This window comes from Camelus ferus, chromosome 24 (genome assembly GCF_009834535.1).
Source record: "Camelus ferus isolate YT-003-E chromosome 24, BCGSAC_Cfer_1.0, whole genome shotgun sequence".
Classification (NCBI taxonomy): domain Eukaryota; kingdom Metazoa; phylum Chordata; class Mammalia; order Artiodactyla; family Camelidae; genus Camelus; species Camelus ferus.
Window position 1 is genome coordinate 2,183,109 of NC_045719.1, and position 16,353 is coordinate 2,199,461.

Sequence of the window (16,353 nt, forward strand, 5' to 3'; positions counted from 1 at the left end):
ATGTTCCTAAGTTGAGTTTCTGATAAGTATCTCTATCGACATTTACACTTGCACTTTGTTCAGTAAACATAAAACAGTGCATACTTGACGCAAGGTTCTGGGTTACATGCTAGAACTATTACTAAGACGAGGAAGAACTCTTGTCATCAAATTAAGTAACGAATGCAGCCGACACACTAACGTTAAGTTGTCACGGGAGGATTGGCTGGCTTCAGAGTCAGGGAGTTGGAGTTGGTTTGGTGGGGACCGTGGGGGTGGAGGGCCGGGGTACTCGCAGAGGGGAGGACAGGCCAGAGGTGGGTCCGCAGTGGGTTAACTGTGCCTGCCGGGAGAGAGGAGACTGCAGTGGGGCGGCTGCGGAGGTTCCCACGGCCCCCGCGCCCGGGAGCTCGCACTTCTGTGAGTGAGAGCAGAGCAGCAGCGGGGGTGACGGAGGGCCAGCTGGGGCGACGCCATGGCTGCCGTGTGCTCGGAGGGAGCCAGCGAAGAGGGCCGGCCGGCCGCGGTGGTCGGGAACGCCGCTGAGACCGCCGCGGCTTGAACTTATAATGTGTGGAACCCCCTCCCAAACCAGCAAGGCGCTTAGAACCCTGCACGCTGCCTTTTCTGTTTCAGCTTTCACCTGTGTTCCTTTGTTCCCCTGAATTTGTTCGTCTTTTGGAGGTGGCTGTACAGCGAGCGCTTGTGCAGACTCGCCGCTGAGTCTGTCCCCGTGCCCCGCGTTGGTGGGCCTCTTGCCTAGCCCTTCTGCCCCCCCCCCGCCACAGGAACACGGATTGCTGGGGGTCTGGGAGTGGCGCGCCCTTTCCTTTGTCTGCAGATGTTTCAGTTTCCCCATTACTTTTTTTGCGGGGAGAGGTAGTTAGGTTTACGTGTTTATTTTTGGAGGAGGGACTGGGGACGGAACCCAGGACTCCGTGCATGCTGAGGACGTGCTCCAGCCCTGAGCTGTGCCCTGCCCCGCACCGTTACTGTCAAGTGAGCACGTAGCCGAGTGGGACGATCTAGCTGGCACTGTTGTGCTTACCCACTCTGCTCTTGCTGTGAAGTCAGCTGGCCCGACGCCATCGTTGAGGAGACCTGGGTGCTCCTGACTGCTCCAAGACTGCTGCTCCTTGACCTGTGCAGTGTCACTGCCCCCTGCTCAGGTGCAGGTTTACTTTCATTTATTCCTCTCAGGACGGTGCCTTCCATGACGAGGATTCCTGTCTCTGCATCAGATACGGGAACTTCTCAGCCTTTAACTTTTTGAATATTACCTCTCCTCCACCTAGAAGTCTTCTAAACTTTTGTACGTGGTTCAGAAGACAGAAGTCCTGCTCGAGCAGCATATTTTCCAGGTTCTCACTGTCCAGTCCTTTGTCCCCTGGCAGAGCGCTCGCTGCCAGGTCCTAACCTGCACCGACTTGAGTGTTTGATGCCGCTGACACTGGTGTTCCTTCTCAGGGGCCTTGGTGCTTTTGTTCTCTGCGCATCCTCCTCGCTCACGGGTAGTGAGCGACCCCTGAACACACAGATCAGTTTGAACCTTACGTAGCGTCACCCTGGCTGTCATCCTGGATGTATTCTTTTGTGCTCCTCTCTGAACTGCTGAAGCTCATGCCTGTGTATGTAGCTATTTAAAGTTTTTTAAAAATTACCACCCAGGGATTTCAGTCTGAATATTCTGCAGCCTGTTCACCCACCGTTCTGTCCGTGGACCGTCAGCCACATGTGTGCACGTCCCCGGGCGGCTGCTCGGGAGGGGAGCCCCGAGGTCAGAGGTTATGCCTGTGCTCGTTTTTGACGCTCCGTTGAGGTTTCCAAAGTGACACACAGTTTGTAGCAGCAGCAGCAGCAGCGGTGTCTGAGAGTCCCTGTTGCTTCCCGTCTTCACCAGCTCTTTTTTGTTTATTTAAAATTTTGCCAGAGGGGTAGTGGTTTGCCTTTGCATCTCACTGTCGTTTTCATTGACATTTCCTACCGACCAGAAAGGCTGGGCACCTGGTCACATGCTTACTGGCTGTCTGGGAATCTTCTTTTTGGAAATACCTGTTCAAGTCCCTTCCCCTTTATAAAGTTGGCAGTCTTTTTTCTTATAGATTGGCAGGATTCCGTATTCCGGGTACGAGCCCTGTGTCACCCAGCGGAGTTTGTACTTTGAGGTGTATTTTCCTCTCTGTCCACCCTTGGAACGGCGCCCGCTCTGGGAGGGCAGTTCTCCCTCTCACAGGCAGGGCCGCCTGTGACCCCTTTCCTCAGCCCAGAGTCGTGGCTGTTGCCCACGTTATCTGACCTGGAAGCCGCACTGATCGTACCCCTGACTCAGGTTACATCCCGGCTGGACTTGGCTCCTGCGTACAGTGTGCAGCAGGGGCTGCATCCCGTTCTGTTTCTTTGTAAATGTGTGGACACAGCACGTGTATTTAAGAGACTGTCTTCCCTGCTAGACCTCAGTTACCAGTTGTCTCTCTGTCTAGTCCGCGCCTGGACTCTGTTTTGTTCTGTTGGTCTATTTGCCTAAGCAGGGCTTTGAGGAAAGAAAAGTTACTGATTTCATTCTTAACTAAGACTGGAACTTGTGTCCTTCTTTTGCTTGAAAAATAGGTGTATTATGCCAGCGTTCGCAAATTCAGTCAGGAAAAGTACCTTTTTTAAAAATTAGTTTTTATTTCTCAAAACAGAAGTGCACTATTCTGTTCAAGTACCGTCTGACTTCACATGGCACCGCCGTGCAGTGGAAATTACAAATGTCAGGTTGTTGATAAAATTTTTAGCTTTGTGCAGTGCTAGGACATACTCTCCTGATAGTTTCATTAATTTCTGTTTGTTGAAAGTTAAATTTCCTCTGGACGCATTTGTACAGTAACGTAGCTGTGGGAACAGAGTCGTTGATCGGTGCCAGGGCACTGAGGAGGGCTGGTGCAGCGGGCTGTGCTGGGGACTCCGCACGTCTGCCAAGGCTCAGCCACTTCGTTTCTTCTGTGAACTGCCCATTCGTAGCCTTAGTTTCTCTCTTCTGTTCATGTGAACAAGGGGTTCTTTATGCATTTATTTATTAACACTTCATTATACATGTATTTCCTCCCAAAAGTTCTGTCTTTTACTGAGTGTGGCATCTGTGGTGTATAATGAAGTTTTTCTTTATAAAGTGAAATTAGCTCATCTTAGTTTCTCATTTTGCCTTGAAAGGGCTTTTGATCTTTAAAAAGAAAAATTGGCCCTGTGGTTCACGTCAAGTTTGTGTGTGGTGAGCAGCCTAGGAATCCTGCCTTGTTTCTCACGTGACCTGCTGACTTTCCGACCAGGGCTTGCTGGACGGTTCCTCTTTTGGAAACCCGGAGGTTTGCGACGCTGTGTCTGCCACACGTAAACCTGCCACGTCTGCTTGGGTCTTGTCGGGCTTTGTTTTGGTTTTTTTACGTCCACTGGTCTCCTTTATACTCACTCGCCCCTCATCTTACTTGAGTCCGACTGTGTGCCCTCTGCTAGCTGGCTGCCTTTGCGCTAGGCGCCAGTCCTTCTGGCTTGTGCTGGGAGGTGCTGGTAGCAGAGCGGACGGATGGCAGCTTCTTGTAGTTGGTGGGTGGGATGTTTGGCGCAGGGCGGGTGGTGAGCAGGTGCAGTCCCCGTGCACACAGTGAGACAGACGCTGGGACGGGGCAGGGCCCTCGCCCACGGGGTCAGCCCCCCTCGGGCCAAGAGAAGAGTCACAGGCGCTCTGGGTGGAGGAGGGGTCTGGCACTTCCTCACTGGCCTCCCACCAGACCCGGTGGTGCTCCTGTGGGAGGACGTCGTTCACGCGCTCCCATTTCACCAGAACCAACGGTGAGAGCAGAGCTGATGGAGCAGGTGCCCCACATCGCCTTGTTCTGTCAAGAAAACCGGCCCGCCATCCCCTATGCTTTCTCCAAATACCTGCTGCCTATCGTGGTGAGGTACCTGGCAGATCAGAATAACCAGGTGAGTGTGCCCTCTCCGCATGGTCTCTTGGGTGTTCACTGGCCCCCAGGTGGTCTCATTGGGGTGTTCCTTCCTCTGCGACTTGGTTTCTCTGTTTTTCAAAACACCCGCGTGTCCCTGGAGGTGTCTTTCATGCCAGTCGGGCTGCATCCTTACCTGGTGCCCTGCTGGTATCCCTCAGGAAGTCTGTCACTTTGAGAGCTAGTGTACAAGAACAGCGCTTCTGCTCCCCCTTGTCTGTTACAGCACCACCTGCAGAGTTCTGTTTTAGCCTTAGTTGAAGAAAATAGCCACTGACTTTTATTTGCAAGGTTCTGCCGGTTGTGAGCCCCTTTAAGTTGGGATGAGAGCTCTTCAGACGTGTGAGATTCGGGTGTTAGCCTGTGGTTACCGTGAGTGAGTCCCAGGTGCTCGGGCCCATTCTCTCCCAGGTGAGGAAGACCAGCCAGGCGGCCCTGCTGGCTCTGCTGGAGCAGGAGCTGATTGAACGGTTCGACGTGGAGACCAAAGTGTGCCCCGTCCTCGTGGGGCTGACCGCCCCCGACAGCACCGACGACGTGAAGACGGAAGCGGTGGCCGTAAGTGGAACTGCTTCTCTGTTTAGGGAAAAAGTGTCCTGTGTTGACAGGCAGGAGGTGCTCGTTACATGTTTCACTGCATCCATACTGTAGGGTGTCTGAGTAGCCACAGGTCATTGCATTTGAGATACGATGCTGGGCCCGGAAGGGACATAGCCATCTGGGGAAAAGGTGCTTTCTGTGCCCCGTGCTGTGGCAGAGCACCTGTGAGTTCGATGGCTGCGTCACTGGGCTCTGAGAAAGCAAGAAGTACAGCAAGAAAGTAATGAAGTAACTGTAAATTCATTATAGCAGATGGGAAGATAAGGTGGGAAGAAGAGATGGCACTCTCCCCTGGAGAGCGTCCTGCCACTTCATACAGCCTCAGTTTACTGTCTTGGGAGAAAAGACTGGAAAAATTGCCAGTGCAGCTGGGAAACCCAAGCCCCGTGTGGACTGAGGAAGTGTTTTACGTTTCCTTAAACTTTAGGCTGTTAATAAATCAGCAAGCTGGAAAAGTCTTAGTTTGAAGATGTTTTCAGTGTGTTTTTGTTCGTTCTTGTTTCAGATAATGTGCAGAATGGCCCCCATGGTTGGGAAGGACATCACCGAGCGCCTTATCCTCCCCCGGTTCTGTGAGATGTGCTGTGACTGCAGAATGTTTCACGTTCGAAAGGTATTTTGCTGCTGTTGTCTAAGAAAAGGTGGTTCTGGTGGTCACTGTATTGCTCTGTGAAACTCAAAAGGTTATTTTTAAAGAACTCTGCAATATTGTGAAATGCCACCGATGCTTTTCTCGTCAGGTGTGTGCTGCCAACTTTGGAGACATTTGCAGTGTAGTTGGCCAGCAGGCTACTGAGGAGATGTTGGTAAGTATTACAGAAAGGAATTATGGAGGAGCAACGTGTTACAAAGTAGCACGTTAAGTTTGAAACACTGACGGTTACCCCCAGATTTTATAACGCAGTCCCATGGAGCTAAACCAGGAAGATAGTACCACTTTGAGTTTGGGAGTTTAAATTTCTGTAGGCTGAACTGTGTTTTGTTAAGGACAGTTTGTTAAAAATGCAGGTATGTGTAAGAACCATCAATCCCTGTTTAACTCTCACATTTCTATAAAATCAATTCTTATTTATTCAAACGAATTTTTACTTTTATTGCAACCCTCAAGTATTCTAGTGGCAGATTTATAGCAGGTGATTTTTAAATGGTGAGTTTACGGGATACAAACGCTTGATGTAGAAGTTAGCATGCTTGAAGAGCCTGAGTCCGCCCATCGCCGCAATGAGGAAGGACAAGCTCCTGGGTGGCGCTCCAGCTTTGCATGTTGGGGTGTTCTTCCTTCTCCGTAGTCAGTACTGGTCTGAATCAGGCGTGAGCTTACTTAGAACTGCTAACTTCTAATAGTAAATAGGCCTTCTGAATTTTATTAAGAGAAATCTAATGTTTGAAATGCTGTGAAAGCAGAAAATGAAATGAAAGTAAGCCCTGGAGGCTGGTGTCTGTTGCCTGACGGGCCCCATCCCTGTCGCTAGCTGCCTAGGTTTTTCCAGCTTTGCTCTGATAACGTGTGGGGCGTCCGGAAGGCCTGTGCCGAGTGCTTCATGGCGGTTTCCTGTGCAACGTGTCAAGAAATCCGACGGACTAAATTATCTGCACTGTTTATTAATTTGATCAGTGATCCTTCACGTTGGGTAGGGTTTCACTTAATTATCATTTTTATAAAATAATACAGTTTATAGAAAACATGATTTGATTTCATAATTTAAGAATAATTGATCATTTAAGGCATGTTATTGCTAATGCTTTTAGTAGACAGTAGACTACTATAGTAACTGTTTTCTTTCTTTTAATTTTTTTTGTGGGGGTGGGTATTAGGTTATTTTTTAATTTATTTCTATGGCAGTACTGGGGATTAAACCCATGACCTTGTGCATGCTAGGCACACGCTCTACCACTGAGCTACACCCTCCCCCCACTTAACCTGCACGTAATTTCTGTTCCACTTGGATGTTTTATAGGGTCTCATACTCGTGTTCTCGTGTTGTAACTGTTCAAGCAGGATGAAAAATTTAAAAGGAGGAAATAATTGATGAGGAATGATGAATCCTAGCTGAAGACGGACTTATGTTTTATACCTGTCCTTTTTTTCTTCCTAGGTTCGCCAGGCAGCTTTTCAGTCTCTGGGACCTTTCATATCTACTTTTGCTAATCCATCTAGCTCAGGCCAGTACTTTAAAGAAGAAAGCAAAAGTTCAGAAGATGCATCAGTGGAAGACAAAAATAGGTATAATTTTTTAAACTTTGCTTTCCAGTTTCCCTGCTTGTGAATATTTTTTTCATTTTCACTATTTTTATAATGTTCTTTTTGGAGCATTTTCTTTTTCTTTTGATTAGAAAAATTGGTAGATATTTTTGTAGTTTTATTTTAAGTACGTTTGTTAAACATCTCTGGTTAGTTACACGTTTAACTGAGAAGAAGATGCAGGTAATGCAGCTTGGTGCTGGGCACACAGAAAACTAATGCTAGATTCGATGATAATTTTTTATAAGTTTATTTAATAGATTATTTACCTAGTAAACGGTTAACATTTAGAATATACAGCCTAATGGTTGTACAGTTTAAAGGGTTTGTTTCCTTAGGGAGTAAAGCCTAACTCGGGACTGTGTCACAACATAGTCTATCGTGCGGTTGTTTTCCTTTTCAGTTAATGAATGCAGTTGTGGATCTTGGGTTCTCTGTCTTCAGAATAATGATGGTAATCTCTCAATCGAGGGGAAAGTGTTTTAATGATTAGCACCAAGTTAGTGTACTTATTAACTGGAATATAAGTTTTTAAGTGTATTTATGACTAAAGCAGCCAAATTATAAAATAAAGCTTAAAGAGGACAATTCTGATTTATACTTCTAATTTTTTGTTCATTAAAGTATTTTGAGTTTTAGTCTTTAAATGTGCTGTTGTACATCCTCAGGGGAAAAGGGTTCAGACCTAACTTAGTGCGTGGGGAGCTCGCTCGGTCCCTGCTCAGTGCCCGACCCCCCTGCTGTGATGCTGACGGGGGTGGTGCTCCTGTGGGTCTTGGCACTGTGGGACCCGGTGCTCGGTGTGTTGATTTGGCAGTCCTCCTTTCTCTGCTGCCTTGTCGTCCCCTTTTGCCAGTTCTCCTCGTGTCCTGCCGAATAGCCACACACACCTGTGGTACTGTGTTTAGTGAAGGAAGAAGACTCAGGCTAAACCTGTGTTCCTAGCGACCAGAGGCTGTGAGCTCTTGGGAGAACAGCCACTGCCTTGAGTGCCGCAGCGAGGACGGGTGGTACCTGCTCTCTCCGTGTCTGCAGCCAGTGCACCTTTCACCCGCTGGCGGTAGAGAGACGCCGGCATGTCTGGAGGGAGACTAGTGAGTGAAAGTGCACAGAGGCGTGTCTAGGACGGGTCTGCAGGCTTTGCTGAGAGCTCTTGGTCTCTGAGAGCCCCCGGCCCCACCTGCGCAGCCAACGCAGCCGGAGACGGTGCAGGGCTTGGGCTTGGCTGTGCTCCGGTAAAACTGGACAGACGGCACTAGTTGGTGTGGCCCCTAGTTTGCCAACTGCCAGCGTGGGCCTGTCGCTGGGGGAGCTGTGTAAAGTCAGTGAGTTTTCTTGTAGCTGCGAACCTCAGTTCCTCTTCCACTATAGTGAGGTATGTCTTAAGGCCAAGTCGGTACTATTTGTAGCATTAGATTTTCACTTTATTTTTAGCCTTTACTGAATTGTATTAATGGTGTAGGGGAGGGAGGAGATAGTTCCTGGCTAAGGAAGGACTTCTGTTAAATATTGTGAAAGTGTGTAGTTTTACTTCCTAGCATCAAAAAGAGTAGCCTTGTGTATTATTAATCTCAGAACCATTCGCGGGCTGGCCTTGTCTTAAATACTGCCCTGGTTTTTGTTCTAAGCTGTCTTAAAACTTGTTCTGTTATTTACGGTTGTTGGGGTGGTTGATTAATTATGCGGGAGTTAACTGAGCACCTACTGTGGACCAGCTACTGTAGACAGACACAGAGACCTTGGTTCCTGTTCTCAAGGTCCTCTTGGTTTCCTAGAATTCAGACTTCTCAAACAAATACCTCACAAAGCAAGCGAATGTTTGGCAATATGTTTCTCCTAATATTTATTTCTTACATATAGTGTTTCCTCTGATCCGGGAAACACTTAATATCACTTAACTCTTCGAAGCATTTGTTGATCATTAAGCTCTGACTTTATAAAACACCAGACTTAACTTTCACTCTCCCTGGATCAAACTGGTCATGGTTCTTTGAAGGTGTTAATAAAAGCTGCTTCCAGGAGCAGAGTTAAACGTTCAAATATGCACTTTTAAGTTGCACAAAGTAACTTGTCCGTGGAGTTACACCAGCTGCCGTCTTGTTCTCTGAGTACGCTGGCTTCTTTTGCTTCTCCGTCTTTCTGTTTGGGAGGCCCCTGTTCCATCCGTACCTCATTTAACAGAGAGTGTCAGTGCGTTTCTGTCTCGGGACAAACTGGCTCGAGCATCTGGGAAGAAGTCCTGGGCTTCTGCGTCCTGGCCGTCACGGGAACAGGAACGCTGATTGTTAGTCGTCGTTTTTCCTCCAGCAGACAGGCCCATCCGTGCAGCAGCCTGGTTTTGTGTCAGTGTTCTGACAGTGTCACCAGGCCTGGCACATGCTTGGTACACAGCACTCCAGGAATGAATCGGTAAGAAGTAATGGATTTCATCTCCAAAGCTGCAAGGAACTGAACGGCTAGTGCTGGCCTTTGGCAGCTGAGCTGAATGGCAACTGTGTGAAAGTAACATTGTTGCTGGTTCCAGCCTGGAAGTTGCACTGATACTGAAAGCTCGTCTGGCTTAGTCTCGGGGCTTGAGCGCCTCCGTCTCAGGACACAGCATTTCTGTAACCAGAAGTCCTGTGGGTCCATTTCTCCTTGAAATACACGTGCTCCTTTTCTGGGCCCTGTGGTCTCTGGTCACCAGAGCTCAAGGATGCTAACTGTAAGCTTATGTGGACACTAGAGGAAATGCCAGGTTCTTTCACAGGGACGCTTCTGGTTCACGCTGGTGCGCGTCACCTGCAGCGCTTAGGAGCCGGGGGGTTCTCTTGGCTAGGAGAACCTTAAGTCTCCCTGGTTCTCAGAACAGCGTCTGCTGGTGTAACAGCACTTGGAAGACTGGTGGTCAGGGATACCAGAATTTTGGCATGTTTAGCAGCTTGACCTGAGCACTGACGATTATCTGGCTCTAGGAAAAATCAGTATTAGAGAATTTATATTTTCAACAGTTTGAAGTGGCTGTTACTCATACAGAATTTGATACTTCCAAGAATTTAATACTAGAGAAGATTTTTTTTTTTTGTCTCTTTGAAGCCATACCAGGAGATTTAAGTTGGGACAAACTGGTAATTTTTCATTAGGCAAATAGAATGAGTAGGCCAGTTATTCTTTGTTTTTCCTGCTAAGAAAAGCAAAAGTTAATTTGATGCTGAAGTAAGGCAGCGATCCAGGCACGTCGGGCCCTTGGAGTAGTTTTATATGCCAGATGGCCCTTTAACTGGGTTCTTTCTGTGTATTTTAAATGCAGGTTTCTAAAATTCATCAGATGATAGATAAAGTCTTAAGTAGGATTTAACCATTTGCTCCCCACCCTCACCGAACAATATCCTGTTACTTTAATTTTTAAAATTTAATTTGCATGATACCAGAAAAACTGTAGAAATAGCACACAGAATCCCATAGGCCCTTCATCCAGATTCTTCAAATGTTAAAAATCTTATACTTTATTTTTTTTAACTTTTTTTTATTGAGTTATAGTCATTTTACAGTGTGTCAAATTCCAGTGTGGAGCACAATTTTTCAGTTATACACGAACATACATACATTCATTGTCACATTTTTTTCGAAGTGAGCTGCCACAAGACCTTGTATGTATTTCCCTGCACTTTACCATACTTGCTTTAATTTTATTTTCTCTCTGAATTCTTTGAGGTAAGTTTTAAGCTTATTAATACTTACTCTTTTTACCTAAAATATTTCACTGTGCATTTCTCAGAACACGACAGTAATACGTAGCCACAGTCTAATTACCACAATTAAAAAATTAACACGCAATATGTCATCTGGAGATGTCATTCAGATTTCACCAGTTAACCCAAAACAAAGGAAAAAAAATCTTTAGACTTGATTGAAAAATATGTAATTCATACAGATACAGAAGACATTTCTTTTGCATAATAGCACCAGCTTCAAGGACTGTTTTGGCGGCGGGGCAGGTGGGGAGTCGGAGAGGGAAAGGATCTTACCGGCTGTCGAGGCAAGTCCCGCATTTTTATGAGCAAAGAGTAAGTGTGGAGTCAGCGGGGCTGGCATCTGAGTTCTTGCACGGCTGTAACAGGAGTTTATTAGTCTGTGTGCACTTTATGGTTATAAAGATGGAAGAGAAACACCAGAATTTTTGTGCTGTCACTGTGTGGGATGATTTTGGATGACTTATTAGATATTTTTATCTGTATTTAAAAATTTTTTTTGAAGTAATCGTGTTTCTGAAGACAATGTGAAGATTACTGTGAGGTGAAGCCACAGCGGGGATGTTGGTCACCTCAGGAGAGCTGTGTGGGGCCTGTGACTGGGATGTCACACAGGCAGTGTGTGTCCTTCCAGGACGCAGGCCTTGTGAGCTCCTGTATGAGGCCTGCGGTCCAGATTTCCCGTGCTCGCCTCACAGACTGACCTGCGGTGTCCACCCACATGTCCCCGGCACTCTGAGGCCGAGGTGCCTGTCCCCACTTCGTGTGGCCCCAGGGTTCTCGAGCCTGTTTCCTCAGAAGGAGATCGGTCTGGAGTTCCCCCGTCCGTTTCGTGTGGCTCCAGTTCCTTCCTCTCTTCCGGCCTTTCCCTCTAAGCCTAAGAAATGCTGCTCCTGAGCCTCCCTTCGTGCAAGGACATGGCCTCCCTCCCCGCTGTCTGTCTGGGCCCCGCCGCCTCTCTGGGCCACCTGCGGCCAGGCCTGGGCAGGCACACCCGGGGCTCTGCGCAGATCAGTGGCCGCGCTGGCATTTCCCACTTTCCATGGGCTGCAGCCTCGGCTCAGGGCCTGGCCGGACATGCCGAGGTCCTCGCAGCTTCCTCCCTTGGGGTCTTGTCCCCAGCACGCAGTGAGTGAGCAGACTGTGGGCTTTGTCATGACGGGCACGTGTTCCTTCTCCGGCCTGGCACCGCCGTCATCCAGGGCACCTCTCTCACCTGCCCTCCTGAGGCCCTTGCCCTGCCTCAGCTCCAGCCACTTTCTCTCCTGCTTCCAGAATTCTCTTCCAAAAATACCACATCCAGAAAAGCAGCTCTCAGTTGTCCCTTATTTCTTGTGGCCCAAGGGGCTGTTCCAGGGCTGTGTGGTACAGGATGCTGTGATCCCTGCAGACGTCTCCAGTGCGGCTGTTTTCTCAGTGGCTGGGCCTCGACCACCCCTCCTGCCTTCACACATGCCGTCTCTGCTGCTTTGGGTGTGTTTTCTTCCCCATAGCCTCAGAAACGTTTATTTATTCTTTCAAACACAGCTCACACTGTTTCCTCTAAAGCCTTCAAGTTCACCTCCCACCTCTGCCCGCCGAGTCCCGCGTGGACACACCTGGACTGAGACTGTGCTGCCAGCTGGCCGCTCTCGTCTTCGTCCTCTCTGCCTCCAGTGTAACCTCAGGAGCAGGATCGGCCCCTTGTTCACATGTGAATCCTCAGTACCTGCCGGGGTTGTTTCCTGGCCCCAGCAGGTGCTCAACACACGTTTGTTACATTTAGTTGAGTCAAATGAGATACAGGGAATAAACATTAAAACTTACTGCAGTGCTTTGGCTCAGGTGATGGCTGCAGTGATCCGTGGACTTGAATTTGGGAGCTGCCCTGTCCTAATCAGTGAGGTCATGGCTCTGGGGAAAACTTCTGGCCCTGGAGCTGGAAAGTGGGGAAGAAGTGAAAATCACTTACACTTGGATTTTAATGTATCCTGTGAGATAGTCAGGAAAGGTCTTTTCTAATGCTGTGTAGAGGAGTGTTTCTCTCTGTGTAAGCAGGTAGGTTTTAATTCTCAGCTTTTTGATATGTCATTGGAGCACAGGGGCAATACTATAATCCTAAAAAGCGGATGATTTTTAAGATGTGTTTGGCTTTAAATGCATTGTACGAATCTGTCTTCCTGCTATTTCTTTGTAATCTTTGTACTACTAAAATTAGCATCGTTTTGTCGAATCCTGACGTTCTTAAATGTTGCCTTCTTCAGCTAATGCGTAAGGCTTTGGTGTCTAGACTTAACAGGTGTCTACACCTCTGAACACAGAACACCTGATTTTTGGGAAAAAAGCATTATCGGTAATAGATGTAAACTACTCAGTTTGTATGAATAATTTGTAATTTTTAATATTCATCTTGTCTAAATGCTTTATGCAGTGTCCTTCATTGATTTTTTTCAGTAATTCTTTTTATAATTTTCACTTTCTTTTTCCCAAACAAAACAATGAAAGGACCAGAGACCAGGAAGCCCCCGAGGATGTCCAGATCAGGCCGGAGGACGCCCCCGCGGAGCCAGCTGCTGGTCCTCCCCGTGTTGAACTGGAAGGCACGCTGAAAGACGGCACTGAAAACCCTCGGAGACCTCCTGGCGAAGCAGCCGCTCTGGTGGGCAGCTCTGTGCTCTGTGCTTGGTCCTCAGAGCCCCCCCAGGAGGCGGCCGGCGACGAGAAGGACAGAAAGCCTGGGCACAGCCGGTCTGCGTCGCGGTTGGAGGAGCCAGGCCTCCTGGACCAGGAGTACAACTCCTTCCATTTCTGGAGGACTCCTCTTCCCGAAATAGATCTTGACATGGAGCTGGGGCAGGGCTCTGGGAGCCCCCTCGGCCCAGAGGGCCCGGGAGCAGCACCCCAAGTCTCCGTGCCCGGCTCTGCGAGCCTCACCATGGCCACCAGGAAGGAGCTGGAGGAGCTGATCGAGAACCTGGAGCCGCACGTCGACGACCCGGACGTCAGAGGTAGGGGGCCGGCACGCACTTCCTCTGAAGCTGGCAGGACACATTATGGCCTGACTTTGTCCCTCAGAAAAATTGTCTTTTCAAAACTTATTTTGGGGGAGGGTAGAGCTCAGTGGTAGAGCGCATGCTTAGCATGCACGAGGCCCTGGGTTCCATCCCCAGCACCTCTGTTAAATAACTAAACCTAAACTACCCCCATCCGCCTAAACAGCAACCGCCACCAAGAAAAGGTGGAATCTCAGGCATCCTCAGAGGGGAAGAGTTTTTGACCATCGTCTTCATAGAGATGCCCAGTCTGATTCAGGAAATCAGTTTGAGATAAGCTTGTCCCCGCGCTCCTAAGTGTAGCGTTTACAGGTGTGCGGGTTCACACGCGCTGACGCTGTCAGTCATCCAGTGTTTCACATTCACAGTTTCCCGTCTGGAGCCCTGCTTTCACTGTCCGGCTCTCAGTCTCGTTGGCCTTTTTATGAACCGGCAGCTGCAGAGTTGTTACGGGGGTGCTGGACAGAGGGTGTGTCTTGCTGTGCAGTGGGTGCTCTCATTGCTGGGGACGTCTGCAGGAGTCACTGTGGCGTCTTTGTTCTCCAGTTTTGACTTGTTCCGTTGGGTTACTCATGTCCCACCCAGATTCTGTCATTATGAATAATGGCTGTAAAGGTGGTTTTGGGTGAAAATAAGCAGTTGCTCTCATTGAGTGGAATTCATGCTCTGATCAGTCAGTGTGGGAAGTGAGGTTCTGAGCCCTGGGTCTGTGCGGGGGCCAGGGATTCCAGGTCCGTTGGGTGGGAGCCTGTGCACTTGTGACCAGTCAGTGAAACCTGAACTGTTACCTAAAAGAAGAGAATTTAGAAAAATCCCCAGACTGTAAGTCTTCAGCTCTTTTATCACTGTGGGTTTTTTTGTTTTGTTTGTTTTTTTTTTTTTTGCCTTGTTATTTGCAAAAGCTAAAATTACTGAACTGTCAGCTCAGTGTTAGGAATGCCCATTTTTAAAGTAGACAAAGTGACACCTTCAGGATCTTCCTAAAACACGAAAATCCTTGTTATGTTTGAACTGTGGCAGGTTCACCAGTGGTTGTGAGGGCAGCCGTCACCTGTATCTGGCTTTGACTTACCAAGACTTTTAAAGATTTCCTGTGGTCATTCTGCACTTAGAGGAAAACTAAATGACTTGATTAAAGGCAGACTCATACCCTTGATGGTTGAAAGTTATCTTTCTTTAACTGGCAAGGGTCGGGTCCCTTGCGGTGCCCCCAGCTTCCGTCCCCAGCAGCCAGCAGTCCGCTCCGTGACCCTGTGGTTCGCCTTCTCCAGAGAAGCGCCCGTGGGGCCAGGCGCGGGGGCGCCCTGAGTCTGTGTTTGAGGTTATCCCACTGTTCTGGGTCCCAGGAGTTCACTTCTCCTCCTTACGAGTGTTCTCAGTAGATCCTGTTTTTATTCCTCACGGTGGATTCTTTTCTACGAAAACCTTACAGCTTGACTTTCTTGGCTTTTTCCTCAGTTGTGTCTCTGGCTGTTGGTTTTTACCCCTGAAACCCAGGACTCTGCGCTTCATAATGATCTGATGATCTAGCAGATACTGAGGTTTGGTTTCACTTGACAAACGAGAATCTTGATCAGAACCCAGTCTTTGTGGCCCCTCCATCCCGTCCTCCCAGCCCAGACTAGGAGAGCTGAGAGGAGTCACACCCAGACCAGGATGTCCATGTCTGAGGGCCGTCAGCCCTCGAGCAGTGCTCACCTTCCCAGCCCTCTGCTTCCTGTTTAAGTGCTGCCATCGTTTATCAGCTTAAGTTTTATTCAGTTGATCAAACTGAAGTAGCTCTCGTGATTTTTCTTACAATCCTGATTTTCATGGGAAAAGATGGCTGGCTGGCGTTTCTGGGAGCCCTCGCTGGTCACACTGGCTGGTCAGTTCTCTGACACATGGTGTACACCCTTAATAAATACTCATTGAAATCTTGAATATGCTACTTTAAATTCTTTTTTAACAAATGAGCTAAAAAGTAATATGCATAGTTTGCTTTTTTGAAAAGACTCATATGGATGTATGAGTTTCAGATATGACTTTGTGTTTTGGAGAAATTAACACGGTTTGACTTAAAATTGTACTGAAAGTTTACAGACTGCAAACGAGAGGTTTTAGTAGTAACACCGAACTATGATTCAATCAGTTCTCTTTCTGATTCAGCTCTTAAACCTGCTGTGATTTAAATTCATCGTGTTCTTTCTGCCCATAATGATGATACTTTGATAACATATCCATCCACTGGTGGATTCATCCAGCATTACTTAGCGGGCAGCTGTTAAGTGCCAGACACTCTCCTGGGCACTAAATACACGCCAGGAACAAACCAGACAAAAATCCCAGCCTCAGCGAGCATGGCGGGTGAGACTCACTTCACAAACTGTCTGTGTTCTGATGTCCTGCCGCCAAACATGGGATCGGTGCTGGGTGTGTGGCTGCAGGATTCTGGAGCCTTGATTTTGCTGAAATCCGAGGGCGTGTTGAACCCCGTGTGAATTTTAGTAACTGCCAGGCTTTTCAGACCATTAGGTGTTTTGAGTTTTTAAGGGTGTCCCTTAACTTGGGATGCATTTTTCTTTTCTAATCCTGCCACTGTGGGCAGCCATCTCCTTCAAACTGGCAGAGAATGTCTGCCTTTTTGAAAGGCAGAACTTTGACCCAGAATTGGAAACGGAGTTCTGACAGGACTAACGTGGCCGTGTTGTGTGGCTAAGTGTTTTCCTGGCGCTTGGGCCTGAGGACGCGGGGAGGCGCCCAGGGCGACATAGCCGGCCCCTCGGCGGGTGGATTTTGGCCTCCGG

General features: G+C 48.2%; 1 protein-coding gene across 4 annotated transcripts in view; it reads left to right on the forward strand.

Moving 5' to 3' along the window:
* The window catches only part of PPP4R1 (protein phosphatase 4 regulatory subunit 1), a 47,908-nt gene that overhangs the window by 18,621 nt on the left and 12,934 nt on the right, over positions 1–16,353 (forward strand). For 3 of the 4 annotated variants that reach the window (XM_032467110.1, XM_032467109.1, XM_032467111.1), the window contains 7 exons: positions 3,800–3,942; positions 4,374–4,520; positions 5,068–5,175; positions 5,303–5,368; positions 6,035–6,193; positions 6,659–6,786; positions 13,020–13,522. In XM_032467110.1, coding sequence (XP_032323001.1) covers positions 3,800–3,942; positions 4,374–4,520; positions 5,068–5,175; positions 5,303–5,368; positions 6,035–6,193; positions 6,659–6,786; positions 13,020–13,522 — 1,254 coding nt within the window. Of the gene's footprint in view, positions 1–3,746; positions 3,943–4,373; positions 4,521–5,067; positions 5,176–5,302; positions 5,369–6,034; positions 6,194–6,658; positions 6,787–13,019; positions 13,523–16,353 lie in introns of all 4 variants that reach the window. The other variant, XM_032467112.1, reaches the window with a different exon arrangement.